General features: G+C 43.2%; 1 protein-coding gene across 1 annotated transcript in view; it reads right to left on the bottom strand.

Moving 5' to 3' along the window:
- Window positions 1–8,597: 8,597 nt before the first annotated feature.
- The window catches only part of LOC102405926 (cytochrome P450 3A24), a 49,158-nt gene continuing 40,753 nt past the window's right edge, over window positions 8,598–17,002 (bottom strand). Inside the window, exons 11-13 of the mRNA XM_006053609.4 lie at window positions 15,897–16,123; window positions 13,223–13,385; window positions 8,598–9,541 (exon numbers count right to left, since the gene is read on the bottom strand). Of these exons, the coding sequence (XP_006053671.3) occupies window positions 9,446–9,541; window positions 13,223–13,385; window positions 15,897–16,123 (486 nt within the window). The 3' untranslated portion in view covers window positions 8,598–9,445. The remainder of the gene's footprint in view (window positions 9,542–13,222; window positions 13,386–15,896; window positions 16,124–17,002) is intronic.

Raw genomic sequence — 17,002 nt, 5'->3', positions numbered from 1 at the left:
GGCTGCCCAACGCTGGCCTGAGTGGGTGGATGTCTCACTGGTAAATTGCAGTAAGTCCCAACTATGGCACCTCCCCTTTGGATTTCCATGGGACCTTGTCATGCAGCATGATGTTTCTACCATCAGAGCTTATCAACTTTTGGTTCAGACTTTTTCCCAGAGGCCCATGTTAAAATCCGTAGCTACCACTGGAAATACAATACCTGAATATACCTATTCACCCATTCACTGATGCAAGGCCAAGTGTGTGAATGTCAGATGCAGATGTTGTGCTGGACTCTGGGCCAGAAACCGTTATAGTCCCCTCCCCTGGGGGAAGCCTCCAGGAGGAGGAAGTGAGACACACAAGCAACCTCAGTATGGGGCATACCTTTGGAATCTCTGGGATAATGGAGCCCTACATACAGGTAGCAAAGGAGAGAAATGGATGCAAGCTTAGTGCCAACAAAGGATAGACATGGGAAGCTGGAAGATGATCCCCAGGAAAGGTAGGGTCAAAAGTCCCAGGAATTCTGATACATTACTTCCTTCTTCTGGTGCCTTTTTTGGGTCTGTTAAGTAGGGTCAAGACTTAATCTCTAGTTTACACATGTAGAAACTGAGGCCTGGTGACTGCAAGTGGTTTCCACAAAACTTCCAATCAAAATATGTTGTAAAGAAACTAATGTAGAGAAAGATTAGCAAGTCTACTGCTGCTCTAAAATGCCAATATTCAAGGTTTGCTGTTTCATGATGAGGGTCACTATGTGTAAGAGTGAGACCCCAGGCTGCAACAGAAACTGCTTAAAATTCTGGCTCCTACCTCCATGACTACCCCTGCCCAGGTGCTCCCCAATGGGTCTTGAGAACCAGGGACTCCATCTCATTGCAGCAGAGACAGGACAGGTGCAGGTCATGAGGATCCACCTCTCCATGTCCTCGACTGAGAGGCACACAAAATACACTCAACATGGCACGTTGGGGTGTCATCTGATAAGTACTGACAACTTAATTGACTCAATTAAACTAAAAGCCTTTCCTATTCTTCTGGAAACAAAATCATTGTGGAACCTATATGCCTTCATCTTCCCCAAAACACATTCTCAGTTACGATGACTTTTCTCACTAACCCAAATAGGACCATATGCTGCTCTGTTTACCTCAGGGCCTGGTCTAGCTGGTTGGAGTCTATCCCAGTGGTGACAGGCTAGTTATTGTTGAGGACTGAAGTTTAGGCAGTGTCATGTTCTAATTCCTTGGGCAGCAAGGAGATCAAACCAGCTAATCCTAAAGGAAATCAACCCTGAATATTCATTGGAAGGTCTGATGCTGAAGCTGAAGCTCCAGTACTTTGGCAACCTGATACAAAGAGCCAACTCACTGGAAAAGATCCTGATGCCGGGAAATATTGAAGGCAAAAGGAGAAGGGGGCGGCAGAGGATGAGACGGTTGGATGGCATCATTGACTCAATGGACATGAGTTTGAGCAGACTTTGGAAGACAGGGAGGGATAGGGAAGCCTGGTGTGCTGCGGTCCATGGAGTCACACAGAGTCAGGCCTGACTGAGCGACTGAGCAGCAACAACAATGTTCTAATCAATGCAAATGACGTTGATCTGCAAGGGGGAATAACACAGGGCATATTTGTGCCCCTTCATTCCACAGCAGGGAACACCTAACTTTAAAATTCTCATATACTAAGATTGTTAAGGAAGAGACATGTGCCTGAAGAACATGCCACACTCCATGGTAATCTATTCATAACTATTAATTTAATTGTTGCTAAGAACTGTGGGCTTCCCTGGTAGCTAAGCTGGTAAAGAATCCACCTGAAATGCAGGAGACCCTGGTTCAATCCTGGGTTGGGAAGATCCCCTGAAGAAGGGAATGGCTACCTACTCCAGTTTTCTGGCCTGGATAATTCCAAGGACTATAGAGTCCATGGGATCGCAAAGAGTTGGACACAACTTAGTGACTTTCCCTTTCTTTCACTTTCAAGAACTGTGAAAAACATTAGTTCAAATATCACAAGAAATAGGCTAGTTCCTAGGAAAACATAACTGATCAAAATCAATCCGAGAACAATAGAAAGTTAAATAGTGAAAAAAAATCATAAAATAAAATTACGTGGAAGATCTTCCCACAAGGAAACTTCACATCCAGAGAGTTTTACAGTAACTGTCAAGGAACACATGTGCTTTAACTTGCTTTCCCATAAAAGGGGAGCCTGAGATACAGACTATCTTATGAGAACTTTGATCCAGGGGTGGAGGGTGGAGGAAAATAGGAACAAAGCATGGAAGGAGAGTCTATACAATTCATTAACCAACCTGGCCAACACTTGGTATCAAAGGCAATCAACTTTTTGATCAACAGACCATTTTCTGACAGGCCATATGACTACTACCTAAACAGCAGCCCATCCAAGGGAAGGAAGGGAGAAGAGGGCATCCACTGGTTTCCCTTTCCCTTTGGGTAAATGTTCCTCCCACAGGGAAGTAATTCTCTAAAACTTCTGTAATACAGATGAATTGCTAGGTTGAGAGGCACAGTCAGGCTTCACTGCACAAACTCAGTTGGATTCATGCAAAGATGGGCCTTGTGGTTGTTGCAAGAACAGAGACCAGAGAAGGTACACTACCTGTCTACGCTGTCTAGCAGATTATCCCCAAACATAACCCCTTGAGACAATGAGCATTTACTATGTCACAGCTCCTTGGGTTGGGAGGCCAGGTGTGGCTACCCTGGGAACCTCTGGCTCAAGCTCTCTCATGAGGTTACCGTCCTGCTGTCAGGCTGGGATGTGTCTCATCCAAAGTCTCAACCAGGGAAGGCCCCACTTTCAGGTCCTCCAGGTGGTCTGGCAGGGGTCAGATCCTCAGTTCAAGGACTCAGTTCCTCGCTGACTGTGGCCCAGCAACCCCCTCAGATCTTGGCCACTGGGGTCTCTCCATAGGACAGCTCAAAACACGGCAGCCACTTTCCCCAGAGTGAGGAGTGAGAGGGGGTGCCCAAGATGGAAGTCGAAGTCTTTTTGTAACCTAATCCCAGGAGTGGCATCCCATCCCTTTGGCCATATTCTATTTGTTGGAACCAAGTCACCTGTCCCAGCCTCACCAGTGAGAGGGGGTTAAACAGGTGCATAGCTACTACAAAGGACACTTACCTAGGTGGGGTGCGCCATGCATGCAGACACCTCCAAAGGCATCAGGAGGATGGGAAAGGCGGAGATAAGTGGGATCTGGAGCCTCTGTAGGGATGGGTGGGCTTCCCAGAGGTGACACCGCTTGCAGTACCAGGGACGGAGCAGAATTTGCCTAAGAGGAGAGGAGAGAGGGCACGCAGGCCGTGAGGGTGGCCCATCTTATCATCATTACCATTGCTGAGTGTGTTTGTCATTTCTTGGTTGCAAAGCACAATGTCTAAATCAACCAATTTTTATTACTGCTAATCAGATCACAGGCCAAGTTAGAGATCCTGTAATTCTAGGGCCAAGGTTCCACCCTGGACAGCTCAGTAGGGAGCTGAAGGCTGTGCGGGACATCTGGGATAAGCCACAGGGCTTTCTGGTATTACAGTGACCTGTCTTGAATTTGTTAGGGTACAGTCCTGAGATTAAAAACGTTTACCAAGGTGACCCTGACTCGGCGTAAATCCACCATTCGGTGCCATTTAGCACATTCACGGGGCCGTGCCACCACCTCCTCTGGTTCCAGCACACTCCCGTTCCACCAGAGTGCACTCCTGAGTCCATAAGCCGCTCCTCCCACTCTGTCCTCTCCCAGCCCCAGGCCACCACTCATGTACATTCTGTCTTCATGGATTTGCCTCTTCAAATGCTTCGTATGAATGGAATCATGTAATGCGTGGTCTCTTGTCTCTGAATTCTTTCATGTATGCATTTTTACAGTTACTCTCTCTTGCACCACGTATTAGTATTTCACATCTTTGATGACTGAAGAAACAACTATTGTATGGATACATCACGATCGGTTTATCCATTCATCCACTGGTTTACCTTTTTCTGCCCTTTGGCTATTGTGGAGAGTGGTGTTATGAACATGCAGGTGTATGTATTTGTTTGGGAAATTGTGTTCAGCCTCTTAGGCATCTAGCCAGGACTGCAGTTGTGCAGTTATACAACTAACGAATAGCACAGTCCATAATTCTATGCTTAAATACCTGAGCAGCTGCCAAACTGTTCCACAGAGTTGCTGCACCTTTACATCCCCACTGGCAATAGATGAGGGTTCCACATTTCCTCTACATTGTCACCAACACTTTTGTTTTACCCTTTTTTTTAAACATAAGCATCTTAGTGCTTGTGACATAGTAAAATTTCTGGGATTTTGACTTTTTGTAACAATCTTAGTTAATAATCTGAGAATTTGCCAGAGGCAGAGATGGCAAGTGAAGAGTGTGGTTGGGAACCTGGTCCACCAGGTCCCAGAGGCTTCTCTGAGCTCCGGGACACCTATTCTCTGTACTGTGTACACAGGCATCCACAGCACGTGACTGATGTGCAGGCCGTGGGTGGATTATTTAAACCTGCTCAGTTGCCTGACCTGTAGAATGAGGGTTAATAATTATGTCTTTCGCTTCCTATAGGAGCCCAGATCAGACCAGACCCTGATCTGTGACCTGAGGGGCTTGGGGCCTGAACCTGCAGGTCAGAGTCCTGGTGTCACTTGGGGAAGAGAACATGTGACCTTGCCCATCACACTCCTGATCCTTAGCAAACCCTCTAGAAATGTTCACTCACAAGAGCTCATATGAGTTCAAGTAGTAGCCAAAAAGGACAAGCATTATAAAGTAAGCACAAGTTAGGAACTGTGTTGTTTGTTAGCAAAAGGAGACATGAGTTCAAGTTGTAGTTGAAAAATAAATTTAAAAAAAAGGCTGGGAGTTTGCTGACTTTACCTTTTTTTTCTTTACCTTTTTTCTTTACCTTTTTCATTCTTATTATGTTTAAATGTTTCCTTTCCCCTCTGCTGTGTGAGGAGCCACTGAGTCATAAATGTTCGGGATATTATTTCCTGGATTCTAATTGAGGCTGGGCAGGTCTGTCCAGCTGTACAAGCTCAGGTCCCTGAGCAGGACTCCAGCTGCAGATTCTCCACCCACCACACAGACACCTGTTATCTATCTATATCTATCTGTCATCTCTCTATCAATATCACCTATCTATCTGTACTGCATCATCCAACTAACCAACTATCATCTGTCTACGAAGAAAAGCAAGGATGTACACTGATACATGCAGTTCCAATCTCTGACTCCACAGGGTTTCTGCTGTTTTCCCCTTTCCTGGACCAGGGACTCCCTTCTTTAACAGGAGAAACCTGTTTTCCATTGTCCGTTGCTGCTGTTCAGTAGCTCAGTTGTGTCTGACTCTTTTTGACCACATGGACTGCAGCATACCAGATTTCCATGTCATTTACCATCTTTGGGAGTTTGCTCAAACTCATGTCCATTGAGATGGTGATACCATCCAACCATCTCATCCTCTGTCGTCCCCTTCTCCTCATGCCTTCAATCTTTCCCAGCATCAGGGTCTTTTCCACTGAATGGGCTCTGGGCATCAGGTGGCCAAAGTATTGGGGCTTCAGCTTCAGCATCAGTCCTTTCACTAAATATTCAGGATTGATTTCCTTTAGGATTGACTGGTTTGATCTTCTTGCTGTGCAAGGGACTCTCAAGAGTCTTCTCCGGCACCACAGTGCAAAGCCCTCAATTCTTCGGCACTCAGCCTTTTTTATTCTCCAGCTCTCACATCCATACATGACTACTGGGAAAACCATAGCTTTGACTAGATGAACCTTTGTTGGCAAAGCAATGCCTCTGCTTTTAAAAATGTTGTCTAGGTTTGTTGTAGCTTTTCTTCCAAGGAGAAAATATCTTTTAATTTCATGGCTGCAGTCATCATCTGCAGTGATTCTGGAGCGAAAAAAAATAAATTATTCACTATTCCCATTGTTTCCCTATCTATTTGCCATGAGGTGATGGGACAGATGCCATAATCTTGGCTTTTTGAATGTTGAGTTTTAAGCCAGCTTTTTCACTCTCCTCTTTCACCTTCATCAAGAGGCTTTTTAGTTCCTCTTTGCTTTCTGCCATAAGGGTGGTGTTATTTGCATATCTGAGGTTATTGATATTTCTCCCCACAATCTTAATTTCAGCTTGTGTTTCTTCTAGCCTGGCATTGCACATGATGGAGTCTGCATATAAGTTAAATAAGCAGGGTGACAGTATACAGCCCTGACATACTCCTTTCCCAATTTTGAACCAGCCCATTGTTCCATGTATGGTTCTAACTGTTGCTTCTTGACCTGCATACAGATTTCTCAGGGAGCAGGTAATGTGGTCTGGTATTTCCATCTCTTGAAGAATTTTCCACAGTTCCTTATGATCTACACAGTCAAAGGCTTTAGTGTAGTAAATGAAGCCAAAATAGATGTTTTTCTGGGATTCTTATGCTTTTTCTGTGATCCAACAGATGTTGGCAATTTGATCTCTGGTTCCTCTGCCTTTTCTAAGCCCAGATTTTATATCTGGAAGTACTTGGTTCACATACTGTTGAAGTCTAGCTTGAAGAATTTTGAGCATTATTTGCTAGCGTGTGAAATGAGTGCAATTGTGCATTTGAACATTTTTTGGCATTGCTCTTCTTTGGGGTTGGAATGAAACTGACTTTTTCCAGTCTTGTGGCAACTGCTGAGTTTTCCAAATTTGCTGGCATATTGAGTGCAGCACTTTCACAGAATCATCTTTTAAGATTTGAAATAACTCAGGTGGAATTTCACCACCTCCACTAGCTTTGTTTGTAGTGATGCTTCCTAAGGCCTACTTGCAACTTCACACCTCCGGATGTCTGGTTTAGGTGAGTGATAAAACCATCGTGCTTATTTGGGTCATGAAGATCTTTTTCGTATAGTTCTTCTGTGTATTTTGCCACTTAAAAAGCGTTTCTTTTCTCTCCTTGCTATTTTCTGGAAATCTGCATTAAGATGGTATTGGGTGTATCTTTCTTTTTCTCCCTTGCCTTTTGCTTCTCTTTTTTTCTCAGCTATTTGTAAAGCCTCCTCAGACAACCATTTTGCCTTTTTGCATTTCTATTTCTTGGGGATGGTTTTGATCACTGCCTCCTGTACAGTGTTACAAACCTTGGTCCATAGTTCTTCAGGCACCATATCAGATCTAATCCCTTGAATCTACTTGTCACTTCCATTGTATAATCAAAAGGGATTTGATTTAGGTCATACCTGAATGGCCTAGTGGTTTTCCCTACATTCTTCAATTTAAGTCTGAATTTGGCAATAAGGAACTCATGATCTGAGCCACAATCAGCTTCCAGTCTTGTTTTTGCTGACTGTATAGAGCTTCTCCATCTTTGGCTACAAAGAATATGGTCGATATGATTTTAATATTGACCATCTGGTGATGTCCATGTGTAGAGTCTCCTGTTGTCAGAAGAGGGTGTTTGCTATGAACAGCAGGTTCTCTTGGTAAAACTTTGTTAAACTTTGTCCTGCTTCATTTTGTACTCCAAGGCCAAACTTGCCTGTTACTCCAGATATCTCCTGACCTTCTAATTTTGCATTCCAGTCTGCTATGATGAAAAGGACTGGTGTTTTGGAGTTAGTTCTAGAAGGTCTTATAGGTCTTCATAGAAACATTCAACTTCAGATTCTTTGGCATTAGTAGTTGGGTCAGAGACTTGGATTACTGTGGTACTGAACGGTTTGCCTTGGAAATGAACTGAAATCATTCCACCATTTTTGAGATTTTACCAAAGTACTGCATTTTGGACTCTTCTGTTGACTATGATGGCTATTCCATTTCTTCTAAGGGATTCTTGCCCACAGTATTAGATACAATGATCATCTGAATTAAACTTGCCCATTCCTGTCCATTTTAGTTCACTGATTCCTAAAATGTCGACGTTCACTTTTGCCATCTCCTGTTTGACCACTTTCAATTTACCTTGATTCATGGATCTAACATTCCAGGTTCCTATGCAATATTGTTCTTTACAGCATCGGACTTTACTTCCATCACCAAACACATACACAACTGGGTGTTATTTCCGCTTTGGCTCAGCCTCTTCATTCCTTCTGGAGCTATTTCTCTGCTCTTCTACAGTAGCATTATCCATAGTATATTTATTTACTCGATCAATCCTCCATTATGTAGCTGCTGCCACTCAAACCCCTGTTTACTCACGGTACCCTCCTCATCCTCCTCGGATCTCCACACCCTAGTTAGGCTCTGGCTGCCCTGGCCAGGCCACTCTTCAGGGTGGACACTCCTTTCTCCTAGCCTATGTTCCCACACCCATGCCAGGCTGCTGTTTCTGTGGATACTTCCCCTCTCTATGCAGTCTCCAACTTGGAGCCACTGAGCCCCCCTTCTCTGCCCACACCCTGAATGTAAGGCTGCCCATCTTCTGTGCTCTCCCAATGGCTTTAGGACTGGACTATCTAGGAAAACCCTAGCAAGGAAGGGGTTGTGGATGGGAGGGGCAGAAAAGGGAAAGGAAGGGCTGTGTGCAGCTTCTAATATCAACTGAAACTGACCAGTGACTGTAGCCTTTCTCCCCAATCAACTTACCAATCAACCATCTTTTATTCCACGTTTATTGTATTAAGACAGTTGGGGGTTGAGGGTGGAAAACAAAGACACTTCAAGAAAACCTGTTTCCTGCCTTCCAGAAATATCATGGGAGATGAGATGAAAATTTTTAATCAAAGCTAATAGTATATGTGTCTGTTGTTATATAAAATATGTGCTTAAAAAACATAGATTTAAGCTATGAACATACTCTCTAAGAAATGGACAAAATCACTGTGGATTAATTCTTAGCTATGTAATATATCAAATAGCAGTTTTGAAAAGGCCCCACCCACCAGGGATTGTGATGGCCAAGAGTATTTAGTCACTGGCTCTCCCTGATTCCGTTGTACACGTCCCCCCTAGAGTGCAGGATGTATTAAAAGTATCAAATAATACTTTTGTAAAGACTTGTTTATAGAGCTGCTCAATAGAATATTTGATTTAGAATATATAAAATAAAACCTGTGATATATAAACAAATGTCAGAACTTCAGTCACCACAATAATTCTTGTTTTCATTAATTTGCTAATAAAACTGTTGAGACATTTGCTTTCTTGATCAGTGCTCTGGAGTAGATGTTACTAATTGCAGGTGGGTGGAGATGGTCCTTTGAGAATCAGATAAGCTGAGTGTACGTATCTGGCCCTCATTAGTCACCTCTTCCAGGTTACACAATATATAAAAACACAGGAACTGAGAAAGCTAAACAAATGTGCAGATACCCTAGTCATCCAGCAAGTGCAATAGATGAAGGCCATCTTTATTTCTGAGTTTTACCACAAAGTAAATCAAGCCCCCTGAAATTCTGGGATACAGCTCCTTGAAGAACAAAGCCCAGGTCTTTAGAGAAAGTCAGGCTCCACTTATGGTTCCATCTCTGAGCACAACCTTTAGGACAACAGGTTTTTCCGGTCTTAAAAGTCCTTTACTGCTTATTTTCAAGGGGATCTGCAACAGTTAAGAGAACCAATGAATGAAGCACCGCCAACAAGAGAAGCAAAATAGACAAGATACATTTCAAACAATAATGCCTTACAACAATATACAAGCTATTTTAGCATCGTGTATTTTTGATTTTTTTTTTAAACTACCAATTCAATGTGTTCAACAGCTATAGGGAGGGGCAGGCTGCCAATATTTCCTTGATTCAATTTTAATAGATTATGACTTTCAGAAAATTGGTCTGTTTAACGTGTTATAAGATATATGGGCACAAAATCATTTCTAGTACTCCCTTATTATTCACTTAAATTTTTTTAAATTCCAATTTATTGAGATATAAATGATTTATGGTATAAATATTTAACTTATATATATCATGAAATTACAGCCACAATAAGTTTAGTTAACATCCATCAACTCAAAGAGATAGAAAAATAAAAAATTCTGTTTTTCTCTCATGAGCACTTTTAGGATCTATTCTCTTCTACTACATAAAAATGTCTATAATTTTATGTTAAAATTTATGTCTAAAATTTTATACTTTTAATTATATTAAAAATGTCCACAAACTATAATCATCACGTTTTATGTGATATCCCTGTACTTATTTATCTATAACCAGAAGTTTGTACGTTTGATCACTTGCATCCAGTTTCCCTTCTTTATCTTTGATTCTCTGTACTTACTCTGTAAGTTATGTCAAGACTGGATAGTGAAAGCATTCATTCATCATTCATTGCACAAAAATATCTACTGAGCATTATGCCTATGAAGCATTATGCCTATTTTTAAAAAAACATGCCCTGGTTCCAAGTGCAGGGCAAATGGTGAACTTCTGAAGACCTACAGTGTTTTGTCTGAGATTTTTAGCCCCATTCTCACCCAGTCACTCCTTCTGGGTTGGGGGAACCAACAGAGTGACCTAACCTCAGTTGACTGAAGGACAAGCAAGGAGCTGTGGAGGGAGAAGCCCCAGCCCATGGGGTACTGGGTGGAGCTTGCAGCGGCATCTGCCATTCCCAGGCATGCCTGAGGCCCCCTTTCTCTCAGGGTTGAGTCCCCTGTGTGTGAACACTTACAGGACGCCCACACAGATGCCTGGAAGTAAAACAGAAACATCTTTATCCTCCTCTTCCCTGAGAAAGCTACTCAAAGGGAGCAGCTGCTTATTAAATGTATGACTCCTAGAAATAAGCCTTATTTTAGGGCCATGCTTGAGATGAATCAATGCCAACTGTTCCATGTGTGCCTCAGAGAGTGATTCCAGGTCTTGCTATAACTGCAACAAATTGTTATTTTAAACTTTCAAACGGTAAGCATTTTCCCTGCAGATAGACACACAGACACACATAAAACAAGCAAGAACACAAATGACATTTGATAAATTTTAAAAATTCAAACTGTCCCATATTTGTGTTCAAGAGCTCTAATCAACTGCAAGTCACTCCTTAAACATTTGCCACATGACGCCAAGGCATCACTGAGCATTTATGGAAGGAATAAAATAAGGGGACAGAGTTAATGACCTTCTTAGGTATAAAGGAAACAAAGGAACCAAACTAGCTGGTTCAGGGTCAAAGTATTGTCAGGTGGTGGGACCCACGACGCCAGCCTGTGGTACCTGTAAACACAGCAGAGGGGAGAGTGGGCTCTGGCCTGGATGGGGAGGCTGCATGGAGGGGCTCGGGACTGAACTGGAACTCGAAGGGGGAGAATGGACTGTAGACAGGAAGGACACACAGTCATTCTGAGAATGTAAAGGGAGCCCAGCTGGATGGCAGCAGGATCCCTGGCAGGTGAGGGGCTGTGGGAGCCCTTACCATCCAGCAGAAATGCTTTCACTCAGGGATCACTGTGGCTGCACAGGAGGATCAGTCGGGGTGCTCTGTTGGGGGCCAGCGTGAGGCACTCCGCCCATGGCAAAGGTCATGAGGAAGGAGGCTCGACATACGCAAAGGCGGGATCGAGCCTCCGGAGTCCCCCTGGAAATCCTCGAGCATCTACCCCCATAACCAGAGCCTGCCTACTTTACTACTTTGTGCTCTTACCTACACCTCTGACTTTACGGGGGGCTGTCCCCCACCACCTCTTTCGGAGAAGGAGTTAACTTAGAGCTCCAGTTAATAATAATTCCTGGGCGTGACAGGAGTGTTTCAACTTACAAACTCCTCTGAAGCTTCTCTAGCCTGCCTGACAGGCTTGCCCGGCCACATGTGATTGCTCACAGCCTCCCAACCGTGAGAGGCACGAGATGCTTTAAACCTTCTAAAAACAGGTTCCTTAGAAAAGTTAGAAAAGTATTAGTATAAGTATAATGGGCTGATTAGAAATCATATTGGTGAAGGGTTTTTCATTTGTTGAGCCAATGTTTACTGCTAAGTCTCCACATCCCCTGCCCTTATACACATTAATGAGTATATAGAAGAAATAAGTATTAACCTTTGATATAAATCATGTTAGACCTTAGGCCAAGTAAATTCTTTCCTTAACTAAAACCCACTACACCCTCACCCTATAGGAATGTAACTTTATTTGAGTGATGTCTGTTTTAAGAATAATCACTCCTGGAGAAATAAGTGTTGACTGACCGCTGTCACAAGGAGAGGGTCATAAATTGTCAGCAGGCCCCCCTGGCCAGAAGATGATGTAACACACCTAAGACCTCTGTATACATTTGTGTGAAGCACCTGACTTTAATAAAAGTCAGGACTGCTGTCCCCGCATGACTTTCGTATAACATCTCAGTGTATAAAAACAGACTCTGGAAAATAAAGAATTGGGATCAGTTCCTCGAAATACTGGTCTCCCCATGTCTTTCTCCCTCTCAAACTCTGGTTGAGTCTCCATCTGGAGCGTGGAACCCACCAAGCTTACTAATTTTGCTTGGGCTTCTAAGATCCGGCCGGGGAGGCCTCAGTGTCTCCTCTCCTTCGGGAGAACGGAAGGACGCCTGCGGCCTACGTAAGTGGTGCAAGCTTCTTGTCTTGAAGTTTTATTGGTCTCCCGTGTAAACCAAGCTACTCAGCCTCTTTTCTCCACTGAATTTTCCTACTGAGCTATCCTCATTCTATTACTCTTTACATCTTTAATTAATATCTAATTGAAGCTATTGTATCCTGATCCTCGCCGACACCGTCCCCGCTTCAAACTCCCTGGATCAGCCGGGGCTGGACCCCGGCAGTGCTCTCAATGCCACACTCTGGGGAAATTATTTTGGAGAGTCTGAGATGACCTCAAAATCGGGATATTTCTCCCCAGTAATTTCTTTATACAAATAGTGGCTGAGAATCACTGTCAGAAGAGCTTCTGTAAGTTCCGGTGGAGAAGGGCATCACTGAAAAGTCATCACACGGTCATCACTGCTCTCACAACTTTGTACGACGTTTTCCTTCCTTCTAGTGGATGTGACACCAAATTTTAAAAGTTGCTCAAATTCACTGGACTTTGTGTAGTCATGTCGTGCTAACTGCCTTGACTCTAGATGACTTTACAGTTGGGTCTTTATGAAGCCACAGACTTAGCCCTCCAGGGATGGTTGACAATTAAAGGTCACAGATGGCTTCAAACAGATTCTCTGTCTAGTAAACTAAATTGTTATTTGAATAGATCACAGTCTTATAGACACAGAGAGATACATCTCACTTAAAAAAATTCTCAGTAAAACACTATGTGGAGTGAACTGCTGACCTGTGTTTCTTTACAAGGTTTGAAGGAGAAGTTCTGCAGGACTCTGACGATCGCAAGTTTCATGTTCATGATAGCAAACCTCATGCCAATGCAATTTCGGGGTCCAGCTCCAAAAGGCAGGTAGACGTAAGGATTTATGCTGTCCTTGTTCTTCTTACTGAACCTGGATCCACAACCATAGAGGAAAAAGTGAATGAAACAGAAAAGTCACAGGAATTCCAGGTCTGAGGTTTTAACTTAAACCCTCAACCAGTAGCATAAGGGAGACTCCTGTGGGCAGGTGACTGAATCCTGCTGTGCTGATTTGCTGTGAGAAAGGTAAGCCCCAGGGCCTTCTCATTCCCCAGACCCCACAGGAGCTTTCAGTCCTGGTGAGCAGATGAGATGAAGGCTGTTTAAAGAAAATGCATCTTTAAATATGAAATTTACATTCAGATTGGTGAGATGCTCAGGCTCTGAAAGGCAGTTAGGAAATGAGACTGATTGCAGGAAGAGTGGGTTCCTGCCTCTGTAAACACTGACATTGGTCCTGTGCTCAGAGACGAAGGAAGCAGGAGAAACGTCTCTGAATATTTTAATTGTTAGTTTTCAGTTGTTTTCCCTTCCCCTCCTCTTGTGCATGTGTGTCTCTTCCTCTCACATACAGAGAATATTGAGGTCAGTAGATTTATGTGGGCATATGACTCAACTCTACTCTGGTTCAACCACTGATTTCTGTGTCTATCGTTTCCACAGATCTATAAAGTCCTTGATGGTTAGATCTCTGTTCAATTCAAATTTGACTCCTCAGTATTTGAATATATTAAGAAAGTATGTGGATTTGGGGTAATAATGGCATTGTGATTCTGTGCATTTTAAAGAGTCCCTATTTTGGAGACTATTCTGGAATATTTACAGACAATGTGATTTCAGATGCATGGAGAATTAGTCGAAGGGCAGCATGTGAGTGGTGCAGACCTGGTTGATAGCTGTTGAGCAGGGAATGGACACAAACAGATACATTAAACATGATTCATAGACATTTGCCTATAGAATATACAGTGTATATGTCCAAAACTCTTAATAATGGGCTTTAACGTTTGGATTTCTCACTCCCTGGCCCAGTCCCTGCCACCCACAGGTGAGCACTACCTCTCTGCTTGATGGCTGAGTGAATCAAAGGGAACTACAGTGAGTGGTCTCTGGTTTCAGGTTCCTGAGGTTGCAGGAGGGGGGGCTGCTGAACTTGAGAGAAACACTGAGGTTTCCTGGTCCAGGACGGAGGACTTGGTGGACTCTGACTCTTCTTTCAGCAATGTTACATGTACAAGTTATGCTAGCACTAGGGACGCCAGGGTGAACCAGCACGGTCCCTGCCGTCAGGGAGCTTATAGTCAGGGGCTCATGGAGAAGAAATGGCAACCCACTCCAGTGTTCTTGCCTGGAGAATCCCAGGGACGGGGAAGCCTGGTGGGCTGCCGTCTGTGGGGTCGCACAGAGTCGGACACGACTGAAGCGACTTAGCAGCAGCAGCAGCATAAAGGGCTAGATCCCAGCTAGGGTGCTAAAATCTTCAATCCAAATTTTGCTCACCATAAAATAAATGGGAGAGCATCAGCTCTTTCCAGAGTCCAATCAGTGCCCAAACCAGACCCTGACTCTGAATTCCCAGAAGACAATATTAACCCCTCCAAGGAGAAAGTCTAGACGTCTAGAGACCAGAGGACTTCTCTCCGAAAGGTCACCAAACACTGAGGCAGAAGGGAGCTGCTCAGGTGTGCAGCCACAGACTGAACGAGGGCACCTGTGTCTCCATCCTCACTGAGGCTGCTGGAACCACCTGGGACGAGACCGCTAGCCTCAGCCTACAGTCCCAAAATAATAATGGAGGAAACAGTAGCCAGTGTTTAAAGCAATGGAAATATGGGAATGTTAGTGATGAATTCAAAGAACTAACGAGAACAGACAGACAGACTTTAAGGAATAAAAACCAATACACCTAAAATAATATAGCTGTTAAGTAAATTATAGCAGATGCAAGATATATAAATATATTTAAAAAACACAGAATGTTGTTTATAGTTTACTGTTAAATAAAGAAAGCAATTGAAAATCAGACTATATATAATGCCATTCCAAGTTTTAACAATGGGTATATGCATAGAAAAATGTCCATAGGATTTACATTTCAGTATTAATGAGACCTATCTTAAGTTATTGGGCTTCCATGGTGGCTCAGTGGTAAAAAATCCACTTGCTAATGCACAAGATATGGGTTCAATCCCTGGGTCAGGAATACCTCCTAGAGAAGAAAATGGCAACCCACTCCAGTATTCTTGCCTGGAAAATCCCACGGACAGAGGAGACTGGTGGGACACAGCCCATGAGGTTGCAAAGAGTCGGACACAACTTAGTGTCTAAACGACAGCAAAGCTTAAGGTATTGAGAATGTACAGAGATAAATTTTTTTCTCTAGTTCATGGTTGGTAAAATTTTAAATTTTAATTATTATTTATTTTAATTTTAATTGTTATTTAATCAAATAATATTCTTGGAATAAGAAAAGACATTTAACAATAAAAAGGTGTAAAATAAAGCAATTACGTAGTCACACATTTGTTATCCATAATGAGAGTCGTCAGAATACGCTCTGAGCAACTGGATCAGGAGGGTCCCCTTCCCTGGGCTCTTTTACCTTTCAGGACGGAACTCCTCAGGCTCTGGCCAGAGCTGTGGGTCTCTGTGAAGCACGGAGATTGGCACCGTCACCGTTATCCCTTTGGGAATGGACACCCCATGGATTTCCACATCCTTCTTACAGAACCTCTCAAGTCTAATAGCAATTGGAAACATTCTGAGAGTCTCATTCACCACCATGTCAAGATACTCCATCTGTGCCAGGACATCATAGGTCGGAGGTGCCTGGGAAGAAAGAAATAGATTTTGATAAATTAAGATATCAGATCAACCTTCAACTCCATCTATGTAGACCTATTGAAATGTTAGGAACTCCAGGGAATAATTTAAACTGGTAAAGAACGTTAGCATTTATAGACATTTTACGTGTCATTTGACCTCTCAATGCCCATTGAGATGGGCAGTAGTCATGACAATGGAAGAACACTGGAACAATTCTCTAAATAGTTTGTGAAACACCACAGGTTATCATGGAGTGTATCTTTTCTCTCATGAGAACAAATGTGACCAAGACTAGGACCCTTACTCTTAAGTGAAATAGGCCACAGTCAGTTTCTTTTTGAAAGTGAGACCACACATCTGTACCAAGGAAAGAACATATAAAAGAGCAAATCCCCTATTCAACATGAAGGTTCTTAATTGAAGACTCTTGACTGCTCATTCTCTTCATTATACACATGCAGTCTGGAAACAATATATGAAAACTCTATAAATAATTGGGGAGAAACAAGTTCCTTTCTAAACCAAATCTGCAAATGAGGAGTATGAATGAGAACACAATTTCAGATGCAGGGAGGTTACAAGAGGATCAGAATCCCACTGTCTGCTGCTAGAAGGGTCTCATTATCCCTGCAGGTGTGACCCTAAGGTCTGAAGGTCTAAACAAGCAACTCTAGCCCCACGGTCCAGCTATCCGCACGCCACAAAGAACCCCAGTTTTGGCTGAGATCTGAGACTACTGTGGGTGATACATGGCTGTCACATGGGGTTATAGTTAAGGGGAAACATTGTAGAGGGTAAGAGTGCCTTGGGAGCCAATACCCTGGATCACAGCTTGACTAGATGACCACCACATACACGACTAGTGTCTGGAAGTATTTCATG

Source organism: Bubalus bubalis, chromosome 24 (assembly GCF_019923935.1).
Source record: "Bubalus bubalis isolate 160015118507 breed Murrah chromosome 24, NDDB_SH_1, whole genome shotgun sequence".
NCBI classification, from domain to species: domain Eukaryota; kingdom Metazoa; phylum Chordata; class Mammalia; order Artiodactyla; family Bovidae; genus Bubalus; species Bubalus bubalis.
This window is presented reverse-complemented; position numbering and strand designations above follow the sequence as displayed.